The sequence below is a fragment of the Drosophila montana genome, unplaced genomic scaffold (assembly GCF_035044405.1).
Source record: "Drosophila montana isolate Dmon_TW-CO22-7 unplaced genomic scaffold, ASM3504440v1 contig_3087_1, whole genome shotgun sequence".
In the NCBI taxonomy this organism is placed as follows: domain Eukaryota; kingdom Metazoa; phylum Arthropoda; class Insecta; order Diptera; family Drosophilidae; genus Drosophila; species Drosophila montana.
The window spans coordinates 17,673-34,283 of record NW_026997961.1 but is presented as its reverse complement, the minus strand read 5'-3'; the positions used below and the strand labels follow the sequence as shown (position 1 = coordinate 34,283).

The window sequence follows — 16,611 nt, the reverse complement described above, 5'->3', positions numbered from 1 at the left end:
TCTTGGAATTCTATCAACTGCATTTCAATTGCGATTGTATTGTTTTCTGTGCTGCTATTTTAATTCGTTTTTTTTCATCAAGACTCAATTATTGGTGTGGTTGTTGAGTAGAGGAGGCGGTAAGTAGTGCGGTCTGTTGCGAGTTCGAATCGGGTAAACTTTTTTTTTTTTTTTGGCTGGTGCGGCTGTTGATTAGAAGCGGCAGCAAGTAATGCGGTCAGTTACGAGTTCAAACCCTGCCAAGGGAACTTTTTTTTTTAATTTTTCTTCATTAATATTAAAACAAACGAGCGCGTAGCGCCTGCTGCATTTGGGGTTGGAAGAAGAGGGTTCAGGGTATCCCCTAGTCGGGAGCTCCCGGCTAAAACCTCTTACTTGTTTTTTTTTAATTTATTTTTATTACTGCTAAAGCAACCGAGCGCGTAGCGCGAGATGTATTTGTTGTTGGAATAAGAGGGTTCAGGGTATCGCCTTGTCGGGAGCTCCCGATTAAAACCTCTTACTTGTTATTATGATTTGGGCCTGTTGAACTTAGCCTGGATATACGCCACTTTCAAGATTTAAAGGCTTAGCGTCGAACAAATTTTTTTTTATACAAACATTCGGTCTGACGGATATTTACCAAAAAAATTACTTTTACTATGTGGATGATTATAAAACAGGTGTTTACCAGAACTTCTTGGAAATAAAAACATAAAGAAAATTTCGTATTCTGCAATTGAAACGGATCTTTTACAAGTGTCTTTTGCTAAACAGTTGTTACACGTTGCTACTAACAAATGGTATTGTTTCAGAATTCTAACACGAATTTTTCCTTAGTGGTGCTAGTATTATTGAGAATTTGCACTATAAGCAAATTTATGATCGAAGAGAGTGCGAAAAGAACGTGCTGGAAAGTGTTAAGGCAAAGATGGAATTAATACGAGCCAGCAACAGAGAAAATTACAAAAGTAAGTGTTATTGTCAAAAAATGTTTACTAATATCTTAATTTTTTAGAGGCGAATGCTACTAGACAGCATTCGGAAATCGATTCGAGTGAGCATATAAGTTCGCAGGACGATAATATTAGCGTATCATTACAAAACCCAATAAAAACTGTTAAATCAAAATCTATAAGCTTAACACACGCATCACCACCTAAAAGGCGAGACTTACGTCTTCATCCGCATGCAGTGCGTACTGGAGACTACTATATGTTTGAGGAATATAATGATATTGATGAACCTAATTTGTACGAAGAGTATGACTTTCTGGAAAAAGAGGACACACGTCAAATGCTTATATATGTATAAACTGATTGTTTTTAATCAAATCTAAGCGCTAATGTTTTCAGTCACAGTCTAAAAAAAAATTGGATCACGGACCGTCCCACGGCAGTAGCGGTAATATAAACGACTATAGCTCGGATTCTGAAATTGACTTCGAAACGCATCCAATAATTAAACTAACCGCTGAACTTATTATGTTAGTGACGTTTCGGTTAAACCGGCTATCCCGTAATTATCGTTTTGTGCACAAGGTACTCTCGGCAGAGAAAAAGACGTTACAAGACATTAGTACAATGAACCGACTTGGACTAGTCAATACTGCAGCGATGTTCAGCTTTTTAAATCAATCACTTTACGAGTGAGTTTGCATTAAATTGGATACACTTAAGTCTTATTCGATTTCATTTTCTCTTGCTCATGAGATTTGAATATAATGGGCTAAGTTGTTATATTCTTTATCTGTATAACTACAAATACAGTACCAATGATATACATTTATTGACTTAGCGCTGCCGCAAATAGCTTAACATAAAAAGTCACTTATTTTTGTCTGAATTTTTTTTTTTTAATATAGCAAACAGTTGGATGCTATTAATACTCCCCCAAAAGAATCGACGTTTGATTTGATATCAAAGAGCGAGGATTTTACGACACTTAATCATAATAATTTTGTACAAATGTTAATTTCTTTGTGGTATGCAATTATCGCCAATACGGAAGTGGTCAGCTATTTGGCTGTATTTGTCAACCAGGCTGCAAACTCCTCAATAATTTCATTACCAATGCCTTTTCTGGTCCTTTACTGGGGTGCCCTTACATTACCGCGTCCAACAAAGAATTTCTGGGTTACTCTTATCACATACACGTTGGCAATGATTTTTTTAAAGTGCATAATGCATCAAAAAATTGTTCTTGACCCCAAGCTTATAAAACTAGCCAAGACAACAGATTTTGAGCTTTTTTCAAAACATGGCAAAGCGGTATATGATCTTTTGCTCTTGGTTGTACTATTCTGGCACCGCTATATGCTGAAAAAACAGGGAATTTGGAACATACCAAGATCGGAAACGGACCCGGTACCACTAAACCAAACCAGTAAGTCCCTTCTGAAATTTATATTTATTTCTAGTATACATATTAACACAAACTCTTAAGATAGCAAAACTTTAAGCAAGGAACGACCAACAGATATTTTAAAGCGACTAAGGTATATTTATTTAATCTTTTACCTTAATACCTGATTAAATTAAAGCTATTTAAGGGAAGAGTCAGGAAGTGAACCTAAAGAAACTACTGCCTATCGTTCTAACACAAGTGAAATGGAACGGGATATTGATGACTTACTACGACCAGGAATGGAAAATAAATATGTCTATCATAACATCGAATCAGAGAACTATCGTTTTGCCATGAAAAGTTTAGAGTAAGCAAAGCTTAAAATAAAGTTTAACTTCGGGGTTCCGAACAAATAAAACTTGCAGCCTCATTAAAAAAGATTAAATATCTTCCGAACTGATCCAAAATTAAATACACCTATATTCTATGGTAAGCCCTCTTTAGTTTTCAAGTTTTTCACCCTGTATCTTTTAAAAATTGGTAAAAATGGAATATTGTTTTTATGCAAATGTATGCAACATACTGAAACGAGATTGATTCCGATCATTGATAACTTGCCCCGCTTACACGCAATCGATAAAAATATATATCAAAATCCTGTTTTTTAAACAAAGTTCTGAGGTGTAAGAGGAACTTACTTGTTTTTCCTCAAATATATTTTTATTAAAGCTAGTATCTCTTGAAATATTTAATAACATTATTTTATAAAATGTAAAAAAAAAAAATAAAGTTTATCAATTGAGCTTGTCGTTAGACCTCGATGATTTCGTTTACATTTTATTAAAACTGAAAATTAAAACAAATATTATACAATCCAACCCACAGACACAAAGGTGGACCTTCTTCTGCAATAAATAAATTTTTTCTCGCTTTACTTCACAAGGCACGTTTATCTACAGATGTATATACGTTACTGTTCTTATGTGATTTTATAAATTTCTTTGTCTTGTTATTTGGATTCCCAAAGTTTGTGGTAAGTTGAACAATTGTATCTTTTGCAAGTCTTACTATTTTTAATTATATATGAATCTTTTCTAATTCCCCTCAAAGAATATTAATAATATAACTTCTTAATGTCACTTGTACAACATAAAATCCAAATCATTAACAGACTTGTTATATACTACTGTTCTTGACGCAGACTCCGCTTTGCGAATTTATCTTTTTTTGCTATCTTAACTCAAGCTTAATTTTAAATAATATTTATATGTAATAAAATTGGATTGTCTTGAGGTCGCATGCATTATTATTTTCATCGATTGTCCTGTCTGACTGATTGGTGCATAGCGCCCAAACTAAAGCAAAAACAGAAAAAGCTAGACTGCCAAAATTCGTACAAAAGCATCTTCTCAGGACAAGCGTGAAAATCAAAATTTGAATTTGAGAAAAATTGAGGTCAAAGCTTAACTAGAATGCTGTCATCTAAGCTTACTTTGGCAATGTTAGAAACTAAGCTCCTGTGACTTAAATTTTCTAGCGTCAAACTGTCAAGCGAGGGAGTGGTTAGAGTGGACTAAAGTATAACTTCCACAGTATAACTTAAACGTTTTATCTTTTTTCATTAAAATTGTCATATTTATAAATGTGGAGAAGCCAAAGGAAAGCTGAATTAAAGATTGGTTTGATTTATTGAAAGGTGCTTCAATTCTGGAGAGATCATATAAGATTTTGTTAATATATTTCATATAAGCTAAGTTCTGACGCACTATTTTAAGCTTATTTTTCTTCTTCCGCATTGGTCCACTCCTAACATTGTCAATATTTGTATTATGAGTATTTTAAAATATATTTAAAAAAGATTTGGTTCCGACCGTTTGCGATTCTTCAATTATGAGCGAATTGTTTTGATTAACGAGAATGGAAAAACGTGTATTCTTATACTTTTTTTATGCAAGTGTGGCCAGTTAATAGTGTTTTGTGTTTGACAATGAGATGCCAATTTACATTGCTTACTGTTATATTGTGTGGACTTAAAACTTAAGTAGTAGAATCTGAAGATGATAGATCTCCAGAATCCTAGGTTCAATAAACTACGTGGTGATAGTTCTACACAAGTGAGCTCAATTTCTTAGCTCGGTCCAACTAACTTTAAAAGTCGGATGCCACGAAGAAGAACTAAAAGACTAGCTATTAGGCCAGGCTCTCACCTCGTAGCTATAGGCCCGATAGGCCCGAGCGAGATGGGTAGGTACAAACTGGATGGGAACACCTGCTCAGAGGCAGAGGCTGAGTTTCAAAACTTTGGTTGCTATAAGCAATGTGGCTTAGATAATCTTAAATACAATCAGTTTGTGGCTAGGTTATTAGGTAAAATACGAACCTGCATTATCGCTAGAAAAGACAGGTCCTTTTTTGTGCCATAATTATTGAAGAGTTTTCAACTGACATAGATACATTGAGTAGATACATTGAATTTGAGCCTAACCTCACACACAGTAAACCAGCTCAGTTCATCACCTTGAAAAGGACTTATTGTTCTTAATTTATCACAAAGCTTTCACTATATAAAACCTACAAGAGTTGACTAAGACCTTTACTGAATGACTTTCTTGAGTAATCTATCCGTAATCATTAGTTTGCGATCATGAGTATTTATAGTACATATGTAAGCCATATTCTCTCGCCTTTCAGAAAGGTAAATACAGCTTTGCGTTCTTTGGACATTAAACAATTTTACGTATTTCGCATTATGGACTTTATTTTAAGCTTAAACCTATCTGTCCCCTTGAGCACATATTCTCTATTCATTTCATTAGGAGAGACTTTATTAAGTGAATATCCGTTATACTTAGTCCACCTAAAACAAGTAAGAGGTTTTATTCGGGAGCTCCCGACAAGGGGATACCCTGAACCCTCTTCTTCCATATAGAAAAATTAAAATTAAAAAAAAATTGTTCCCTCGGCAGGGTTCGAACTCGTAACTGAACGCGCTACTTTCCGCCGCTTATACTCAATAGCCACACCAATAATTGAGTCTTAATGTGAAAAAACTAATTAAAATAGCTGCACAGAAAACAATACAATCGCAATTGCAATGTTGTTGATAATATTCTAAGCAGACTCGTATGAATGTGTGTGCATGGATACAAAATTTCTTGGAATTCGCACTAGCTGCCGCAAACACGTGGGCAGCCAAAACACATTTTCTTTTGTGTTTCTTAACCGATCTTGATGAAATTTTTAGCAGTAGATCGTATTGTACTATGAAAAATTGATTTATTTACTTCATTTATAGCTATGAGGTAGTAGCGGGGAGGTGGTGATAGCTATAACATGAAAGATACTTGATATATATACTATTCTAGAAGCTAAATGTTAAGTTTGGTGTCTCTAGCTCTTATTATTTACCAAAATCGCTAAAAAAAATAAAGGATTTCGATATCGATTTTTCTTGATTACTTGGAAACGGCAAGTTATTGAATATCGGAAACGCAGGAACTAGGAGGACCTACATTCCAAGTTTCAAGCCTCTAGCTCTTATAGGTTCTGAGATCCTTGCGTTCATTTAAACGGACGGACAGTCGGACGAACGGACAGACAGACGGACATGGCTAGATCGACTCGGCTATTAATGCTGATCAAGAATATATATACTTTATGGGGTCGGAGATGCTTCCGTCTGCCTGTTACATACATTTGCACAAATAAATTATTCCCTTTTTACCCATTTTTAATGGGTTCAGGGTATAAAAATGTCCTAGCTGAAGTCCCTCAAGAAATTGTGCTATATACTATCGTTTATATAATTTGTAATAAGCCAGTCAGTTGCCGAACAAAACAAAATGTTTTTTACCAAATAATATATAAATAGTTACAGCTCGTTTTAGAACACATAATCTGAATCGGTATTGTTGCCTGTCTTATAAATGTAGAATATATATGAATATGTATGGACATCTTTGGATAAATGTTGCCAGGTTTTACAAAGATATCTATGTTTTCACTCGTTGGTGTTAGTATATGCGTGAGCGGAACAAGTAGTATTCGCACCTGTCAAGCTCTTCTTGCAAGAATTAGAAAAAAGAAGAAATTAGAATTATTACTTATTATATTAACTACGCGAAAAGTATTATTCGCACTGGTCAATCTCTTCTTGCCAAAATAACAGTAAAGATGGAAAAATATAAATGAGATAAGGGAAACCGCACACCAAATGGCTTTGACTATGTGTTGACATATGTATATGTACATAAATCAAACAGCAATGAAGTTCTGAGAAAATATTTACCAGAGCTTGTGGCTTATGTAATTTTTAAATAAAATCTGAATTTATTAAAACTAAGCTGCAGCGGACCACACATAGAGATTGATGCGTGTTATTGGGAGACAACAGCAATTTAAGGAAACCTATGAATTATTTTATATCGATGTAGTCACAAAGATTTCATGAATGAATGAAGCGTTAAGTGATGCAAAATTAGCAAATAGTATAAAAGGAAATGTTAGAAAATCTCTAGGCAATCTATCGCCCGGAGCATTTACAGTTTAGATCGTCTTTTGTCAGAAACTCGTAAAGCCGAAAAGTTTATTGCACGTAAGCAAACGTATACGTATACGCTTGCAGCAGACAATTGGCAAATTCGCTACCCAAAAACTTTTTAATTATTTTATATGGATGTTGGCACTAAGATTTCACGAATGAAAGAAGCGTTAGTGATGCAAAATTAGCAAATATTATAAAAGGATATGTTAGAAGATCTGTTATTATTCGCCCAGAGCATTTACAGTTTAGATTGTCATTTGTCAGAAACTCGTAAAGCCGAAAAGTTTATTGCACGTAAGAAAAATATACGCTTGCAGCAGACAATTCTCAAATTCTCTAACCAAATAGCGGTATCGGATCTAAATGCAGAAGAATCTAACAGTGAAAAGGAAATAAAATTAGCCGCTTTTAAGAAATTCAAAAAAATGTATGATAATGAAGGAGATAAGTCCACGTATCACCTGGAGCTTTGATCAAATAGGTCACTCGTTTTATGACTGCCCGTCCGAAACAAGGATTATTTTCTGTTACCGATGTGGGGAGAAAAATATAACCTTGGATACTTGTCCTAAGCATAAGGAAAACAATTAGACGAAAAAGTGATTACCTCGTTACCTAGTGGTTACCTCGTTCGAGAAAGAAACCCCAATCAAACTATTAAATGAGCCTAAAACAGAGAAAATACGTGAAATTAATGTGAATGAATCACATACATTACGTTTAGAGCTAAAGTGTATATTAAGTCCAAGAAAGATATCGTCTAAAATATTAAAGTGTAGAGATAGATATAAACTATTAGCAAGAAACAATACGTAAGATTCGGATAGGAGATGACGAAGTGTACGGTTTACTGGACTTAGGACCATCTGTTAGTATATTAGGAAAAAATAGTTTGCAGAGAATTGATAAAATGCGTTTATCAACCAAGGAATTTAAGTGTTAAATTAAGACAGCTTGTAAAGTAGCTTCTTGGCCGGGGTGATGACTCAGTCTTACCACTAACCAAATAACATATAGACTGGTCAAACCGTATATTTGGTGGTGACAATCTTCTTTTTTTTGCGGCTGGTCCAAAGTCGCCTTCGTTTTTGTTCGGGTTCGAGACAAGCCCGCATGCTCTCACATCAAGAGAGTAAGAATACATATGGCCTGTGTTGTGAAACGGCAACGCTGTCTTTTTACTCGCTCACTCTACAGGAAACTGCTTTGGCTTACTCTCATCCATATGATTTGTGCGATAGAACGGCATCGCTGTTTTTTATCTCGCTCCCACAACAGGAAACTGCTTTGGCTTACTCTCAGTGCTCTTTCAATTTGTCTATGTACCGTTTAAATGTTTGTGTGTGTATGTGTCCGCACAAGCAAAAATGCCCATAAATTCAATATTTCTCAAAAGTCGGTGGCATTTCTTCCCTTTTGAGGGGACGAGTAATATGAAATAATGAAAGGGTTTGCCAAGTCGATGCGAAATTCTTTCATTTTAGCTCGTTCTTGTTCGAAAGGGGACCTAAGCGTTGGCATGTGTGCATTTAAAAGTTTTTGGACTTGCTATTCACGCATACTTGCGTATTTTGTATATGAATAGAAGCATTTATGCGCATGTGTGCCTGTTGGTCCCTGCCTGCCTGTCCGATGCAAATTTGACAATATTTTTGGATTTCTGAATTTCGAGCTCTACACACACACACAGAGACACAAATGTGTGTGAATGGGCTGATCATGGGCGCAAAATTTCAAAATGCCATTATTGGCACGCGTCTGACGCGCGCCCTTCTCTTTATGATTTAGGGTTTGAATTGATGAATGAATGTTGACCCGATGTTGGGCCGAAAGGGTAAACTTTTGGCAAGTACCTGCACTTGCATATGTAGATAGGTCTAGTGACTAATCACTCAAACAATTATGACCAGCGGATATTTGTGCAAAAATTAAAATCTTCAATTATGTATATATGTATGTATATATTTATTGTATTATTGATTTTATTGAATTATCAAATTAAAGCTATTAAATTCAAACCCTACATCATAAAAAGAAGGGCGCGCGTCAGATGCGTGCCAATAATAATATTTTCTTTTGCGACCATGATCTGCCCATTCAAACACATTTGTGTGTGTGTCTGTGTGTAGAAGTCGAAAATCAAAATATTGTAAAATTTGCATCGGACTGGCAGGCAGGCACCAACAGGCACACAAGCGCATAAATGCTTCTATTCATATACAAAATATGCAAGTATGCGTGAATCGCAAGTCCAAAAACTTTTAAAAGCACACATGCCAACGCTTAGATACCCTTTCGAACAAGAACGAGCTAAAATTAAAGGATTTCGCATCGACTTGGCAAACCCTTTCATTTTTCGTATTACTCGTCCCCTCGAAAGGGAAGAAATGCCACCGACTTTTGAGAAATATTGAATTTGTGGGCATTTTTGCTTGTGCGGACACATACACACAAAAACATTTAAACGGTACATAGACAAATTGAAAGAGCACTGAGAGTAAGCCAAAGCAGTTTCCTGTTGTGGGAGCGAGATAAAAAACAGCGATGCCGTTCTATCGCACAAATCATATGGATGAGAGTAAGCCAAAGCAGTTTCCTGTAGAGTGAGCGAGTAAAAAGACAGCGTTGATGTTCCACGACACAGGCCATATGTATTCTTACTCTCTTGCTGTGAGAGCATGCGGGCATGTTTCGAACCCGAACAAAAACGAAGGCGACTTTGGACCAGCCGCAAAAAAAAACGATTGTCACCACCAAATATACGGTTTGACCAGTCTTTATGTTATTTGGTTAGTGGTCTTACCCAGGTCCTCTCTACAAGAAATTTGTAGTTTGCCGAGACGCGAAGCTGAAAAGGGGTGTACGGAGCCGTAGGGATAACTCCGCCACAGAGTGGTTACTTATTCTGTTAAGGAAAAAGGGAAGCCGCTGGGATCGCTCCACTGCGGTTAGGTTAGAGTCGGTCTGCGTGATGGGTGCTGCTGGGATCGCTCCGCCGCAAACGAAAGCCTAAAAATGCACAATTTCTACACAGACAACACGCAAACACCGTTTTACTCTGTGTACACTCACTTTCGTTTTTATTCGTTTCTTAGCTTTCCTAGCCTTGCTGCACCGTCAATTCTAGGTCGTTCCCACCTAACCTATCAGCTAACTCGCGGTCCCTAAATTCTGTCCTTCGTTACGTACGCACGTCCGATACTCACGCTCGTCGGTTCCAAAGTGAAGTTGCTGATCGGCGGCAGCAGCTCACGACCCTCTTTTCGCCCTTTTTGCCCTGCGGCGAAAATCCTCTCCCTAAGATTGGCTCTCTTTTACTCCTTATAATATCAACAGAGTTGCAAGTGATTCGATTGTGCTTGCAGTCGGACTCTCTTAAAGCATACTCTTAGTAAGCATACTCTTAACCGATAACTGACTTCATTTACTTCATCTTTTACTCTTAACTTATGGTTACAATATTATTATTATTATTCTTAGCCTATGATTGTGACATTTTATTACTTCAGTTTTCTGTCCTCTTAACCTATGATGGTGTGCATATATTCGTATGTGGGCCTCATTGTGACTCCGCGTCACACACCCCCCCTCCCCCCCCCTCCCCCCGCCCCACCATCTTTGTTGACGGCGGGTGATTATCACCTTGTGGGCATCGGTGATGGTCACCCTAAGCGAAGCGTTACCGTCGCGTACGCAAAAACGGTTTCGGCATATGCGCGGGAGCCAACCGTCTAGCTTGGCGACTACTCGGTCGCGTACGTTAGGCGGTAGCCTCCCTTCCGTGGTGCGGAACGTCCACCTCGGCCTGTCTACTATCCTAATACCTCCCTCTGGTGCAGCTTATCACGACTTATCTTATAGATATTTAAACCTACGGGTCATTACAAATTTTCTCTCTTAAACTATCTTTCGCCTGGTCAGTCGTCTCCTGACCCTTCGGCCTCGTTGTAGTTATCTCCAGGTGGTCCATGATAGGCCATTAACTGGGCAATGTCACGACCCGAAAGGGGCCGTCGAACTTCGGCGCTAGTTTTGCCGCGAATCCGTCGGCAATCTTTGACAACTGGTGTTGGCGTAGCCACACCTTCTCGTCCACTTTTGGCCGCCATTCCGTCGTCGCAGATTGTAATGTCTTCCCTGTTCCTGGGAAGTACGCTGCAAGTTATGACGAACGATGTCGAGCACCTCCCTCAGACGCTGGGCCTTTTCTCCTGGCGTTTGCTGAACAGTGGCGGGCCCAGGCGTAACCTCGTCGTATAAAGCGGCGGGGAGACGAGGTTCGCGACCCTGTACCAAGAAAGCGGGTGAAAATCCGGTCGAGTCCACCACACTTGTATTCAAGTTTTTTGAATGTTCGGCTTGTGAACTGCACCCCGTTGTCGCACACAAATTTCCGGGGGACTCCGAATCGGCAAAATATCCGTTCCCGGAACGCCCTCTGTAAATGTTCCGCCGTCGCTCGCCTCAAAGAGACCAGTTCCACCCACTTGCTAAACGCATCGTGGAATACAAGCAACATGGTGTTACCGTGCTTCGAGCGTGGTATCGGCCCCACGAAATCTGCGCATAAATGGCCATTGGTACCGTCACCTGGCGCGTCATCATTCGTCCCGCCGGTCTCACCTGTTCCACCTTGAACTTCTGACACACCTCGCAGCATCTCACATGTCGTGCGGCGTCCCGGAACATCCCAGGCCAGTAGTACCTCTGTGCAAGTCGGGATATCGTCTTCCTCACCCCTTGATGCCCTGCCGTCGGGGCATTGTGGCACTCCTGCAGGACTCTCTGCCTCTGGTTACTGGCGACGCACAATTTCCATGGCACGTAGTCCTCGTCGTCGGCTCTGTGGCCCAGGTGGCGATAGAGTTGGCCGTTCTCGACAGCATAGTCCGGATACTTTGCGGGCTCCTTGGCGAGTCTCTCCAGCATACACGCGGTCCATCCACATGGGTGCTGCTCCTCCACGGCCTGACGACATGCCTCCAGTGGCTGCCGGGACAGTGCGTCGGCTACCACGTTCAACTTCCCCCGTCGGTACTGCACGTCGAACTGGAACTGCTGCAACTCTAAGGCCCATCGAGCTATCCTTCCAGATGGACTCTCTATGGAGTTGAGCCATTTAAGTGCCATGTGGTCGGTAATGACGTCGAACCTGTACCCCTCCAAGTAACATCTCAACTTGCGGATTGACCAAACTATAGCCAGACATTCCTTCTCCGTGGCTGAGTAGTTGGTCTCTGCCTTCAGAAGTTTCCTACTGGCGTAAGCGATGACTCGCTCCTCCTCGTCGATGGTCTGTGTCAGGACGGCGCCGAGACCGTAATCGCTCGCATCCGTTTGCAGCACGAATTTCTTGCTGAAATCCGGGCAAGCGAGGATCGGCGCGGTTGTGAGTCGCTCCTTGAGTTGCTCCAGCGCATCCTGCTGTTCCACGCCCCACGACCATACCTTTCCCTTCTTCAAGAGAGCGGTCATCGGCTGCACCACCGACGCAAAATTGGGGACGAAGCGTCGATACCACGATGCCATCCCAAGGCACTGACGCAGCTCCTTGCAGTTCGATGGGGCCGTCAGCCTCTGGATCGCGAGCACCTTTGAGGGGTCCGTCCGTATTCCTTCGCCGCTCACTACGTGTCCTAAATATACCAACTCCTTCCGGAAGAAACGGCATTTCTCTATGTTGAGCTTTAGGTTCGCTTCCCTCAGTCGTCGGAACACCTCTCTCAGGTTGGCTACGTGCTGTTCCTTGGTTGCGCCTATGACGATGATGTCGTCCAGGTAGGCGAAAGCGTGGGGCTCCATTTCCGGCCCTATCACCGAATCCAGTGCTCTCTGGAACGTGGCGCAGGCCGAGTGCAGACCAAAGGGCATCACCTTCCACTGGTATAGTCCCCGTCCTGGAACTGTGAACGCGGTATACTGCCTGCTCCCTTCCTCCATGGGGATCTGCCAGTATCCTTGCTTCAGATCCAGCGTCGATATATAGCGCGCGTGCCGCAGGCGCTCTAAAATGTGGTTTATCCGGGGTACTGGATATGCGTCCGGAATCGAATGTGCATTGAGCTGCCGATAGTCGATGCACATTCGCCATTCCCCTGTCTTCTTTTTCACCAGTACGATCGGCGCACTGTACGGGCTTCGGGACGGCTCGATGGCTCCCGTCCGGAGTAATTCCTGCACCTGTTCGTCGATGACTCGCTGCATCGCTGGGTTCCTCGGGTAGTACCTCTGCTTGATGGGCTCGTTGTCCTTCATTACGATCCGATGGCTAGCTATGTGGGACACGCCTTTCAGCCCCTCGAATCGCGCCAATTCCGCCTGTAGAAGCTCCCGCAGACTCGGCTCCAGATCTGCCGGCCAGACGTCCTCCCCGTTGGGACTCCCCTCTCCAGACCCTTCACCACTGCTAGCCTCGTGACTAGCTCCCGCGGCCGTATTTTCCCCTGCGACTAGTTTTCTCGCTAGAACGATTTCTTCCGAGGCGTGAGGTTGATTCTCCTGCCCGTTGGAACCAGCTACCCTCCCCAGCTTCACGCTCTTAGGTGCTGTTCTACCCGTGGCTCCCGAATCCACACCTCTGCCGACTTCCGTAGTCATCTGCCCTTTTTCCCTACGCCCTGTCGGGTCCTCTTTACGGTTCTGCTTCTGATCCTTTCCTGGCGCTCTAGACACCTCGCTGTCCGACCGTACCTCCGCTGGCACCCTGGACATACCCTTATCGTCCGACCGCGCCGTCACTGGCACCCTGGACACCTCTTCATCGTCTGACCGCACCTTCACTGGCACCCTGGACATACCTCGATCATTCGATCGTGCCTCCGGGATTCTCTCCGCGGGACGGACCGCCACCCCCTGCCGAATCCCTAACCTTGCCTCCGGGATCGGCTCCACAGGGCAGCCAGTCGCCTCTTTCCTAATTTCCCGTCTCTCCGGCGTCCCTAGCGTCATCTCGCTGTCCCCGCAACGAATCGTCGTACCTATCGCTCGCAGAAAGTCCATACCTAGGATCACTTGGTCTAGCATCGGCGTCATGATTAGTAGCGGCACGCTTATCGTACGCCCCGCTAAACTTACTCCCGCGTGCAGCATCCGCGCGACGTCTAATCCTGACCCGTCCGCCAGCCGTATCCTCGTTTGTACTTCCCTAATTTCCACGTCCTTCGCTACCTTCGCCGCGCAGGCACCACTGATGAACGATCGGGTGGCGCCGGTGTCGATTGTCGCCGCGTAGTCCTCCTCACCGATCTTGATCGTCGCGACGACACGACCCCCCTCGACTCGCAAAACATCTACTGCCTCCGGGCTCCGCTGACATCGCTGTCCATCCGCTCCCGGTCCGGATGGTGCCTCTGCCCGTTTCCCTGAGCCGGTCGTCTACAGCATTCCTGGCTGCTCACCCCCCTGGTTCCGCATTGCGCACAAAAGACTACCTGCGGGTTGGGACATTCCCTCCTAAAATGCCCCTCTTGCCCGCATCGAAAACATATCGGGCGTCTCCTGGCTGTTCCCCCGGTTTCTTGGCCAATCATTCGGTTAGCGGGCTCTTCCCTTGGCACCGGTAATACTGGCGATGAAGCTACCCTGAACGGGTTGTTTAAGCCTGTTGTCGCCTGTCCTTGCCCCTCGCCTAGATACGTGCCCATGCTATTACCTAATCGAGATCGTGAACCCGGGGGATACTGTTGACCCTGCTGTTTTATACCCTCATACTCGACCGCTAATTGTATGAGCTTCGACAGCGACGCGAAATCTTGTCTCCGCACATACAATTTATACTCTGGGGCTGCGTTGTCGTATATTCTCGCCAATTCTCGCTCCGGACCATAGCCAGCGTGGTGCATCAGCGCCCTGATGTCCACCACATACTGCTTGAATCCCTCGCCCTCTCGTTGACGGCGAGCCCGGATTTCGTCTTCCAACAATTCAAAATATCGCGGGGGCAAAAAGAAATCCAAAAATCCCTCCTTAAACTCGTTCCATGACACCTCTCTTAGCCCACTTGTCATGAACCAGCGAGCGGCTTCGCCGATCATGACCTCGTTCATTGCCCGGGGCAACCTATCGGTGTCAATCTCATAAGACAGGGCCCGATCTTCGATGGCTTCCACGAAGGACAGTGGATCAGCCTGCCCATCGAAGCGTATACCCCACTTCCTGACCTGTTCCGGAACGATGCAGTGCCCCCTATACTCCATGGGTAGGCGCGTCTGTGTTAATGGGACGCCCTCAGTAACACGAGGCGTCCCCGATTCCTTCGTCCTGTCGCTCGCATCACGGGCCTTGTAGTTCGGGATCGCCGGGACCTCGAGCAAGCCGGGGGTGTTCGAACGTGGGCCAGAGTCTGACTCTGACTTCGAACGTCTATCCCATTCGATTGGGTCAGGTTCGAGCTGGGCCTTGTGCTCCGGGGTCCTTGTGTATTTGGCCTCCAGCTCGGCTAGCCGAGCCCATATTTTGGCGGAATGCGAACCCCCGGACACGAAGCTTGCCAAACGACGACGCAAGTCTTCAACCCGCCCCAACTCGCTCAGCCCGAACTCGCGAGTAATCGCCTCCAGTTCCTCCTTCCGTCGCGAGTGGATCCACCGTACGCCCACCCCTGGATTCTGACACTCACCCGTATCCATCCTTTCGTACGTAACCTTTTACTGCTGTTCCCTTTTCCTCTTCTGGTCCACGTGACTCCGTTCGGATATCCAGTCTTCCTCGACCGCCTCGTTTTAATTACTTCCTTCTGGTTTTCCGAATTTATTTTTATTGTATTTGTTTATGATTATTTATAATTATTTTATTTCATTTTGTTTTATTTCCGTTTATTTAAATCACGTTAATTTTTAATTTATTTTATTTCAATTTATTTTATTTTCATTTATTATATTATTTTTATTTTAATTAATTTATTTTAATTTATTTTATTTTAATTAATTTTATTTTATTATTAATTTTTTATTTTAATTAATTTTATTTTAATTAATTTTATTTTAATTGTTTTATTTTAATTTGTTTTATTTTTTAATTAATTTTTTCAATTATTTTATTTTAATTTGTTTTATTTTAATTACTTTTATTTTTAGTTTGTTTTATTTTAATTCATTTATTTAATTTATTTTATCGAGCCAGAACACCACCATTGGCCGCACAAAAAAATAGTCGCACTTTTAGTTGACCACCCTAAAAAGTGACGCTGCGTACCGGCCTCGGCCCACGGTACCCTTTTGCTACACGCGTCCACTCTTTTACCGTGGTTCTATGTTACTGCACTGTGGTCACTTTCACTCGGTTGTTAACTAGTTATTATTAGTTTTCATTAATTGTTCTTATATTTTGCACCGGTGATCACATGAAAAAAAATATAAGAAAAACGTTCACTTTGTCTCAAATGTTCACTATTGTTCACTTCTTTTCTCGTCGCGCTTACTGATCGCGCAAATTTCGACGCGTACCGAGCGATTTGCCCCACGGTGGGCCTTCGCAGCTGTCCCGTTGACGCGCGCTCTGCCGACTCTCGGCTTATGCGTGTGAGCGTGTACTTGTATGCGTGCACACACGCTAGCACGCTCGCCGCAAACTCGCTCGCTCAGCGAGAAGTTTTATGGCTGTCCGTTAGTTTTCGAGTCTCTTCTTTGTCTTTTCTCGTTGTCCCCACTTGTCTGCCTGCACGTGTGCGTTTGTTGCTGACACCCCTGTGGGACTTTCTATGCTCCCTTTTCCTATGCCGCAGGCAGCTAACTTCTCAGTTACTT

General features: G+C 42.6%; 2 protein-coding genes across 2 annotated transcripts; one reads left to right on the top strand and one right to left on the bottom strand.

Moving 5' to 3' along the window:
- The first annotated feature begins 824 nt into the window (after nucleotides 1–824).
- Nucleotides 825–3,257, top strand: LOC135430896 (piezo-type mechanosensitive ion channel component-like). The gene is made up of 8 exons (XM_064685718.1): nucleotides 825–950; nucleotides 998–1,287; nucleotides 1,341–1,627; nucleotides 1,844–2,364; nucleotides 2,425–2,476; nucleotides 2,531–2,692; nucleotides 2,751–2,814; nucleotides 3,211–3,257. The coding sequence occupies exons 1-7, from the start codon at nucleotides 911–913 to the stop codon at nucleotides 2,767–2,769; spliced, it is 1,371 nt and encodes a 456-aa protein (XP_064541788.1). The 5' UTR covers nucleotides 825–910; the 3' UTR covers nucleotides 2,770–2,814; nucleotides 3,211–3,257.
- A 7,528-nt stretch (nucleotides 3,258–10,785) lies between these two features.
- LOC135430895 (uncharacterized) lies at nucleotides 10,786–15,495 on the bottom strand. The gene is given in 5 exon segments (XM_064685717.1): nucleotides 10,786–10,894; nucleotides 10,953–11,210; nucleotides 11,212–11,440; nucleotides 11,443–14,229; nucleotides 14,520–15,495. Coding segments are annotated over 5 exon segments (4,359 nt in total).
- Between the last annotated feature and the right edge of the window lie 1,116 nt (nucleotides 15,496–16,611).

Bases quoted from the DNA above. Each gene is read 5' to 3' on its own strand.
- LOC135430896 (XM_064685718.1), top strand. From the start codon at position 911: ATGGAATTAATACGAGCCAGCAACAGAGAAAATTACAAAA. The intron at 951-997 runs GTAAGTGTTATT...TTAATTTTTTAG, and splicing joins CAACAGAGAAAATTACAAAA to AGGCGAATGCTACTAGACAG. The intron at 2,477-2,530 runs GTATATTTATTT...AAGCTATTTAAG, and splicing joins GATATTTTAAAGCGACTAAG to GGAAGAGTCAGGAAGTGAAC.